The sequence below is a fragment of the Poecilia reticulata genome, chromosome 23 (genome assembly GCF_904066995.2).
Source record: "Poecilia reticulata chromosome 23, P_reticulata-male-v2, whole genome shotgun sequence".
Lineage (NCBI taxonomy): Eukaryota > Metazoa > Chordata > Actinopteri > Cyprinodontiformes > Poeciliidae > Poecilia > Poecilia reticulata.
The window spans coordinates 5,667,601-5,677,800 of record NC_088852.1 but is presented as its reverse complement, the minus strand read 5'-3'; the positions used below and the strand labels follow the sequence as shown (position 1 = coordinate 5,677,800).

The following is a 10,200-nucleotide window of genomic DNA, read 5'->3' as shown; positions in this document are numbered from 1 at the left end:
CAAACGTGTCACATTCACCTATTCATTGGCTTTCTTCAGTTTGACAGCTTCAAAATATTCTTACGTATCTTGATGAATTTATTAAACACCAAATTTGGATTTATTAAAATAATTATTTTTATGAAATAATTTCAGAGGAATTCATTTACAAAAGAGAAGAATATCACCACAGGTATATACGTGTTATATATCTTCTATTGCGTGTTTATTACTCTACATTTAATATGTGCTTATCAAAAATCACAACTCTTACTGACACGACAGATGTGACCAACTTTAATCGCTAGAGGGAGCTGTTGCAATAATTTTGAATTGTGTCAAACCCCGAGTTAAGCAAGTCTGTAAAACGAATGCAATATCGTTCTTTGTTTTGCCTAGTTAAACCAGACATTTTTACCTGCCAAGTTCCAAATTTTTTTTGGTATGAAATCGAAAAACTGGACCTTCAGCTGGAAGCAAAAAAAATATAAGTTTATTATTTACAATTCAATCCACAGCGTGGATTTTCCAGATCTTGATTTTAGATAAAGATGATGGACAAATATGGACTTTGAACATCCAAGTCTGGAAAAGTCGACAAAACTCTGGTCCATCCTTTCAGTTTTTCTTTCTTTTTACAGTAAAAGCCTGACATCATTGAAACAATTGAAAGACATTTTTATTAAAATCTGTTTCAGGTAACACAGTGATGTCACTTTCCAGGACGTAACATGTGTGTTTATTATCTGTTGGCTTGTGTTCCTGTTTGTGCACCTTCAGGGTTTCTGAGCTACTGTAGGATGCAGGTGCAGAGCTTCATGCTGGCTAATGGGGGCTGCATGGTGGTAGTCACCATCTAGATCCCATCAGTGCAAAGAAAACATCAGTACGTCATCTGTGATTGCAGGAAACGGTGCAATACAATAACTGTGCATAAATATATAAAATCTTTCTCTGCGTGTTTCTGTAGAGGCTCAAAGGCAGGAGTTAGGTTTCATCCAGGAAAGTTTGCTTGAAGGCTCGTGCTTTTCATCTCAACACATGCTCCTTGATTGCATGTGAGGAATCCCTCTCATGTTCTGATTAGTGGGGAACTGATCCATTCAAACCTTGTTAAATCCTCCTGTGAGAGTGGGGGGAGAGTGCAGATTAAGGAGCGTTTGTGACTTGGAGAAAGAGGTATGTGTTGATGTACCATGCAACGCCTGTGAATCATCTCTAATGTTTTTTCTCCCTTAATGTCTCCGGGCAATAACTGCTTTCATGTCCGCACACGCAAACCCTCGTTCCCTCGCGTGTTCGTTTTATGCACCCTCCTCATAAACACTTTATTCACTGTTATTTAACTGCTAAAGATCTTGTGAGATGAAGCACATTAAGTAATTTAGCGTTAATATTTCAAAGGATTTTCACTACTGGCGCAATGAACAGATTTCTACTCCTTGTTGTGGTTCGCCTGCTTTGCCTTTACAGAACATCTAATCTCATTCAGCGTCACGATTTTCTCAGGAAACCTTGTTTTCAGTTAGCAGGCTGAGAAAACCTGCTGTACTCAATATTTTCAGCACCAAACAGCAGAAATGATAGTCAAATGTAGATTTTCCCATGAGCTGGTGAAGATTTCCAGTCGCACCTTAATGCCAAACGTATTGGAAGATATAGATGGATAACATCAATCTTCACAGTGCAAACCAAGATGTTTCTGTTAAATTGGATAAATATGCATTTCTTGTTAGTGGATTACACAACGCAGATGAGTCAAAAATAAAAATATTTTGACAGCATATCAGGAAAAGAGCTTCATGTAACAGTGGAGCATGGAAGAGGAAGTGTGATGGTTTGGGCTGCTTTGCTGCAGCAGATCATCATAAAAACCAACATGAATTATTCTGGGTATCAGAGAGAACTGAACCTGCAACGTGACAATATTTTGTTGATTTGGAGACTTCTTTTAGCATTTTGCGGTCCGCTTTAAAGGTTAACACACTGCAAAAAGACAGTTTTATCAAATATTTTTGTCTAGTTTCTAATCCAAACATCTTAGCACACTTGAAATAAGACAAAACTAACTTACAAATAGAACTTACAAGTAGATATTTCCTTAGTATTGATAAAAAAAATTGCTAATCCCACTAGCAGATCCTTTCACTTACAAGAAATTTATAAGTGTGAAATATGTTAACGAATTATTGACTTAAAATAAGCTCCTGCATCTTGTTAAAAATGGTACTTGTAAGTCAATTTAGTCTGATTTAAAGTGCACTAAAATATGTGCAACAGAAAATAGACAAAAATACTTGGTTTGATTTTCAGGTTTTGCAGTGCAGTCGGTCTGAATCTACTCCACTTGTAAGTTTTCTGAAGCTTAAAGATTTTTTTTTTTTTTGGAAGATTCAAAAGGGCGTTCATTTTCACTTCAGCAGTCAGGAGAACACAAAACTAAAGGTCAAAGGTTTCAAAATGTGCACCTGATGCCATACATCAGTCTGATTTTTAGCCATTTCTCTGCTTTACTTGCATTTCTCAGTGTTGATGAAATCGATAATGCACGCCAGTCTATCCAAGTATGTTGGAAAACACGCAGGTCGCTGTAGGTTGTCCTCATCTTTTCCACTCGGATGTCTAAACAACAGCGATGTGCATTGAAAGTCGGGGAACGCTCGGCGCGTACCGTTTCTCCCAGACACCTGGACCTCATAAAGATAAAAATAAAAGCACGCCCACATGTGTGAAACAGGCAACATGTTTTCATGTTTCGCTGGGCTGGTGCTTCCAGAGAAAGGAAGCCATTCCGGTGGTTTCACGGTGGTGTTAGCGCAGCTGGATACGCCGCTGGTTTTGTGGGGGGCTAAAACACAGGTGCAGGTGAAGCCAGAGGAAATGCTGCAGAGCCTGTAAACAAACACGCCTCCTGTAAAAATGTCCTCCCCTCTCTCTGCGCAGTCAGGCTGGATGTTGCCGTTGGATGCATGACTTCTTGTCTATTATTATAGTTCTTTTTTGGTCTGAATAAACTGACGACGTCGGGATCTTGTTTTGTCACGTATGTAAAAATGATCAGCAGTTGTGTTTTGATCCCCGTCCCTGTTCTGGCTTGCTCTTTCAACATTCCTCAAGTGTTTTGAACGTGAAGCCAGCGAGCTGTGATGTTTCTGAGGAATATTTTTCCTTAACTCGATTCACTGACTCGGTTTCCGATGCATAAATCTTCTCATTTCCTCTGTAAATGAATCACGACTGACGGGGTAATTCTGACCACATGACTCCCTGATCCAGCACACGTTTCCCTGTGACTATAGGAAGGAGAATAAATCCAGTCTTGGTGTATTTTCTGCTTCCAGAGCTCTGATTCTGGCTCCAGAAGCTCATGGTGGGAAATGTTCAGATGTTTAATGTGCTGGAAGGTTAATTATCGGGTCGAAGTTTTTTAACTTCCCATTTCTGAGTGAAGTTTATAACCTGAAACCTCCAGGGGAGAAAAATATTTATTTACTGAACTAATGAGGAAATTAGTTCAGTAAATAAACCTGAACTGAAAGTTTAGAGGAATGCTGGTAGGAGAACATCCATCCATCCAACCAAGCATTCATCCAACCATTCGTCCATCCATCCAACCGTCCATCATCCATCCAACCAACAAACTCTAATTCCATGCATCAATTCTGTTTTCCCACCGTCCATCTGTTTTTGTCCATCATCCTGTCCTTCCTTCTCTGATCACTGTACAAATATCTGCCCTAAATTCATAATTAATTTTTCCATGTATACTTTGTACTTTGACCACTGCGACTCTGTGGCGACTAAAGATAAACGCATGGATGAGTTTCTCCAGATTTGTTCTTCAACATTTGTCCTTTAATCCTGGATATGTTCTTCAGGTGATAAAGGGCCGACTTTGTAATCGTCTTTATGTGTCTCTGAAGGTTCAGGACTTGAAGCCATCATTACGCCCAGATTTCAGCCTGCATCAGAGCACACAAGGGCCTACACAAAGTACTAATCTTAAACTTAAAGAGACTGAAAGCCGAAAGCTAACTGAGCTTCATCTATTTTGTAAAGAACTGGACGTCCTGCAAAGGACTTGATGATGTAATTACAGGAAATGGAGGTTTCTAACCTGGAACGATGTGAAAAGATTCCACGTTAGTATGTGTTTTTTTCTACCTGTCGCTTCTTACATCCTGGATGCTGTTTGCAGCCGGTTTGGCGGCGTCCGTCTCGGTGCATAGTGGCTGGCTGTGAGGGGACGGGAAGGTGGGGGAGGTTATTGTCCCCCGGCCTCCAGGAGCTGCCACGCACTCCAGAGCCAACCGCAACACAAGAATGCTGCCGGGACAAAGGCCATAACTCCATTCTATAGCAACACAAGCGAGGCATTGTGTTCATACAGGCGTGCACACATGCATGCATTCGCCGTTACTACAATAACACAAAAACTATACTGGCGCGAACTATGCCAGAGGAGAACGCTAGCATGCCAAACACTCATTCATCAACTGGGTTCCCACAGCAGGCAACCCCCCGCTGGACATCTCCATCACAGGCTGAGAATGGCCAGTCAATCCTGGGACAATGGGCGAGCGAGCACGAGGGAGTGAGAGAGGAGGTCTGTGCTTGAATGTGTGTTTGCGGCGGCCTGTTGTGTCTGCTCCTCAAGGCCGGTTCCCACAAACACCTCCTTTGGTCTGATCCAAAGGTCTCCCCAGAGGGACATTTCAGGTGCTCTGCGCATGGAAGAACTCCTCTGTGTTTTTAAACTCCAGATTTGACGCTTTTGGTGAATAACTGCTGCTAGTTATTTGAAATTTCTTCTGTGTTGAATCCAGGAGCCACTGGATAAATGTCAGAAAATGATTAATGATGCCTTTAAACAGAACAGAAAACACTTCTTTTTCTGTGAAACTTTTATTTAAAACCTTTTCTTTCTCATGTGAACAAAAACAATTATTAGGGCTGAGACGATTAATTGTGATTAATTGATTATTGAAATAATCAACTAATTTAGTAATCCGTTAATTGGAGCATACAGACTCAAAAATTTAATTTCCTGAAAGGATAACTCACTCAGAGTAGTAATTAAGCCAAAAGTGTACTAAAAATATACATATTTTGCATTTAAGATGGAAAGAATCCTTTGTCAGTAGACATGTTTAACTCAAAGCCCCTTTAGTGGCATTTCACCTGGTTCAAATTCTGTAAAAAATAAATAAATGCAAAATGAAGCATATTTTGCTATATTATTATATTACTAAATAGTTAATCCAAAATAATCACCAGATCAGCCCTACACTGCAGATTCATCCTTAAAAATAATCAGCAGTAACCTGAAGGAATACTGTTATTGGATTTTAGATAATAAAATGCTTATTTTCAAATTCAGAAAATGGACCGAAGTGTTTTTTAATAAATTTTTTATAATATATTTTTTTGACCGATTAATCGATAGAATAATCAATTACTAAAATATGAGTTGCAGCCCAATAAATAATCTACACAGTTGGGAGCATTTTGTAGTGTATTTAATTGATTGAAGACAAATATTTAAACTACTGCTGTTTACTCATGAACTCATCTGGAGGTGCATATGAGAATGTATTAAAAATTATGTGGTAATAATAAAAACATTGTTTGGAAAAAAAACACCATTTATCATTTTAGAAAGACGTTTAGTCCCGTTATAAAAAATCTAGAAAAGTGCATTTTTCAGAATATCTCAGAATTGGGCATTCGGATTTTTGGGGTGAAATTGTAACGATTTCCTTAACACATTTAAATGTTTTCAGCTGAATAATCTGTTACTGTTGAATGTTTTAGCTCAGTTTGTCCAGAAAAGTTCTTATAAGCCATCCCAGATGTTGAGTATTTTCAGTAGAAGGTTTTTTCTTGCTGAGGTCTTTCCAGCTTGGCATTGTGGTAACTGTCCCAACCCAGCAAAACTTAAAGTCTTTATACTTCAACAATTATTAAGAAGTTTAGAACTTTTGGGGGAGGGGGGGTTTCTAGAAAATTTCAGACAATCTAAAAATTGTAGTTTTTTAAAGCAAATTTTTGACTCTACAACTCAGAAATTTCCTAGTTTTTCTAGAAAATCTCAAATTGATCTCAAAAATTTTTTTTTCCAGAAATTTACTCCATTTTGAACCGGTAAAAATGTGTAGTTATTCCATGAAGTGTATCATGCTGCAGAAATATGATGGATGGTGTGGAGGGGGACGCATGTTGTCTGCAGATATAGCAGGTTTGTTCTAATCTTTTCTTTCAGCATTCAGCCCATTTGCACTCATTCACCCTCCACCCTGCTGTCTGAAAACGGCTTACAGAAACCTCCAGCCACAAATCTTTAAACAGGTCAGCAAGTAGGAAATATGGCTACTAGAGGCTATCCGGCTGGTGAGGTGGACACAGGTGAATGACCTTTGACCCAGAGAGCCGCTCGACTCGCCAGGAATGTGTTCGCACCTTTCGGCCAAACGCGTCACGTCGCGAGCGGAAGACAAGCTCTCCGTCTAAACCCAAACAGAGTGCCGGTCGGGGGCTCTCTCTGTTATGGTTTACATTTTGCGGTGCGGTGCGACTGTACAGGAGACTGATGGATGACTGGATCTGAAAAGATGTGTGTGTGTGTGAGAGAGAGGATGGGTTGATAAGGATATTTTAGCCTAATTTATGTGAACTATTTCAAGGCCTGTGTGGTGAAATCCACTGCTGTTGAGCTGTGATTGTGTTTGGGGTTTTTGCTCTATACACAAATGCAAGCTCCCACTGACAAGAAGAGCTTTTTATAACCCAGATATGTTACTTCAGATTTTCTTCTGCATTTTAACTTCAAACTTCAAAGTACACTGCAAAAACAAAAAAATCCAAGTATTTTTTACTTTGTTTCGAGTACAAATATCTTTGTTCACTTGAAATAAGACAAAACTAACTTCCAAGGAACTTTTCAGAAAGATATAGAAGCTGTTTTAAGTAAATAATTCCTTAGTAATGATGAAAAAGTACTTGTTTCACTAGTGGATTGTTTCACTTATAACATGGGAAAAAGTTGTGGTAAAAATGAAATAATCTGCCAGTGAAACTAGTACTTTTTAAAATCAACATTAAGGAATTATTTACTTAAAACAGCTCCTGTATCTTTCTGAAAAGTTCCTTGTAAATTAGTTTAGTCTTATTTCAAATATACTAAGATATTTGCACTAGAAACAAGGCAAAAATACTTAATATTTTGTTTTAGCAGTTTATTTTAGTGAGATATTCTAACTAGCATTTTTGCAGCTTCTAACAGTGGGCCATGGCTCCCTCTTGAAATACGTTGGCCACCCTGCAGAATCATGTTCAGGTCATAGAAAGGCATTAATAAGCATCTTATTCAATCAAGACATAAACGTAAAACCCAATAAATGAATAAATACATTTCTAAAAGTAAAAATACAAAAAAATCTACTGACCTAATAATAAAACAGTTGCTTTTAACAATAAAAATACGGAGACATTTTAACTGAAAGTTGTTGTTTTTTTTCTAAACAACAACTTTAGGAAAAAACAAGTTTATGCTGCTGAAGTGTTTATTGAAGTGCTTTTTAATCTGCTGAAATACAGGTCCTTCTAAAAAAATTAGCATATTGTGATAAAGTTCATTATTATCCCTAATGTAATGATAAAAATTAAAGTGTCATATATTTTAGATTCATTGCACACCAACTGAGATATTTCAGGTCTTTTATTGTTTTAATACTGATGATTTTTGCATACAGCTCATGAAAACCCCAAATCCCTGTCTCAAAAAAATAGCATATTTCGTCCAACCAATAAAAGAATAGTCTTTTAATACCAAAAAAGTCATCTTTCAAATAATTATGTTCAGCTGTGCACTCAATACTTGGTCAGGAATCCTTTTGCAGCCTTCAATGCGGCGTGGCATGGAGGTAATCAGCCTGTGGCTCTGCTGAGGTGTTATGGAGCCCAGGATGCTTCAATAGAGGCCTTAAGCTCATCCAGAGTTTTGGGTCTTTCGTCTCTCAACTTTCTCTTCACAATATCCCAAAGATTCTCTATGGGGTTCAGGTCCGGAGAGTTGGCAGGCCAACAGTAACACCATGGTCAGTAAACCATGTACCAGTGGTTTTGGCACTGTGAGCAGGTGCCAGGTTGTGCTGGAAAATTTAATCTTCATCTCCATAAAGCTTTTCAGCATATGGAAGCATGAAGTGCTCCAAAACCTCCAGATAGCTGCTGCATTGACCCTGCCCTTGATAAACAGTGGACCAACACCAGCAACTGACATGGCTCCCCAGACCATCACTGACTGTGGGTACTTGACACTGGACTTCTGGCATTTTGGCATTTCCTTCTCTACAGTCTTCCTCCAGACTCTGGCACCTTGATTTACGAATGACATGCAAAATTTGCTTTCATCCAAAAAAAGTACTTTGGACCAATGAGCAACAGTCCAGTGCTGCTTCTCTGTAGCCCAGGTCAGACGCTTCTGCCGCTGTTTCTGGTTCAAAAGTGGCTTGACCTTTGACCTGGGGAATGCAGCACCTGTAGCCCATTTCCTGCACACACCTGTGCATGGTGGCTCTGGATGTTTCTACTCCAGACTCAGTCCACTGCTTCCGCAGGTCCCTCAAGGTCTGGAATCTGTCCTTCTCCACAATCTTCCTCAGGGTCCGGTCACCTCTTCTCGTTATGCAGCATTTTCTGCCACACTTTTTCATTCCCACTGAGGTGCCTTGATACAGCACTCTGCGAACAGCCTATTCGTTCAGAAATTTCTTTCTTGTGTCTTACCCTCTTGCTTGAGGGCATCAATGATGGCCTTCTGGACAGCAGTCAGGTCGGCAGTCTGACCCATGATGGCGGTTTTGAGTAATGAACCAGGCTGGGAGTTTTTAAAAGCCTCGGGTATCTTTTGCAGGTGTTTAGAGTTACTTTGTTGATTCAGATGATGAGGTTACCTGCTCGTTCAGAGAACCTTTTCATGATATGCTAATTTTTTGAGACAGGGGTTTTGGGTTTTCATGAGCTGTTTGCCAAAATCATCAATATTAAAACAATAAAAGACCTGAAATATTTCAGTTGGTGTACAATGAATCTAAAATATATGACACTTTAATTTTTATCATTGCATTATGGAAAATAAGGAACTTTATCACAATATGCTAATTTTTTGAGAAGGACCTGTAAAAGAGTTGGACCAAACTTGCAATAGGCTGGATTTATCCTTTAATATCACCATAAACAAAAAACAAAGAGGTGAGCGACAATATTTATAGAGATATATACAAATAATACTGTACATGGGCACAAAGGAGGGAAGAATAAGAGCATTTTGAGTCCAAAGGGGCGTATTAATATGAAATGAATCACATTATGCTGTGATGCAAACGTTAGTTGGTTTAAAACCTAAAACGACAGAGTTGGACTGAGCCTCACTCAGCCTCAGCCGGGGGGGAAATACATTCAGGTCTCCATTTGCTCTGATTTCATCACAGACACACCTGGACTGGCGAGGATTTAACCACCTGTCGTGGTTTTTATGGCTTGCTTGGCGTCGCTCCATGATGTGGAGATGTGATGCGTCCACTCCAGGCGCTGCTGCTTCTTCTCCTCCTCCTCTTCTTAGTGCGTCCGCATTGGCTTGGTCCATCTTAGGCTAAAGTGCTGCAGAGGAGGAAAAGCAGTTCTGCGCTTCTGGTGAAATCCACTTGTACTCGAACATAATCACGCAAGAGGAAGTTTGCACAGGTGCAAGGGAGACATTTCTTAATAAAAATACCTCCAGCAGTGGTATTATGCTGTCGGTAGACAACAGCAGAGAGATTGAGGGATTTGTTCATCGCGGTTCAGTCCCTCAAAAGCTGCTCCAACAGCAAAAGCAGGAAACTAGAAACTCCCCGCTCCGTTTCCGTCTACCAGTTGCAGTCTTTTTTTAGCAGCGCGAGGACTTTGCGACCCAAACTGGCCTTCCACGGCTTAACGAAGCTCTTCATGTTGACCAGGAGCCGACCCTGCTTACGGTCCAAGTGACCCGCCACCAAGTACTCCACACCTGTTGGATAACACAGTTAAAAAAGTCTTAAAAAGTTTTTTTTCTGTTTTTAATGACTGAACAACTTTGTGTCCAAAAATTACTCTGATAGAAAATGTTTGTATTTTCTCACTGAGAGGGGAAAAGTCATTTTCCCTTTCAAAGATTCTTCTGTTTTTCTTTTCTTTTTTTTA

The 10,200-nt window shown here is 39.5% G+C and overlaps 1 protein-coding gene and 1 long non-coding RNA gene across 2 annotated transcripts in view; one reads left to right on the top strand and one right to left on the bottom strand.

Moving 5' to 3' along the window:
- LOC103459150 (uncharacterized) overlaps positions 1-10,200 on the top strand; it is a 48,343-nt gene that overhangs the window by 8,941 nt on the left and 29,202 nt on the right. The window lies entirely within an intron of this gene.
- ntn4 (netrin 4) overlaps positions 9,185-10,200 on the bottom strand; it is a 30,092-nt gene continuing 29,076 nt past the window's right edge. The window contains exon 10 of the mRNA XM_008400477.3: positions 9,185-10,027. Coding sequence (XP_008398699.2) covers positions 9,888-10,027 — 140 coding nt within the window. The 3' untranslated portion in view covers positions 9,185-9,887. The remainder of the gene's footprint in view (positions 10,028-10,200) is intronic.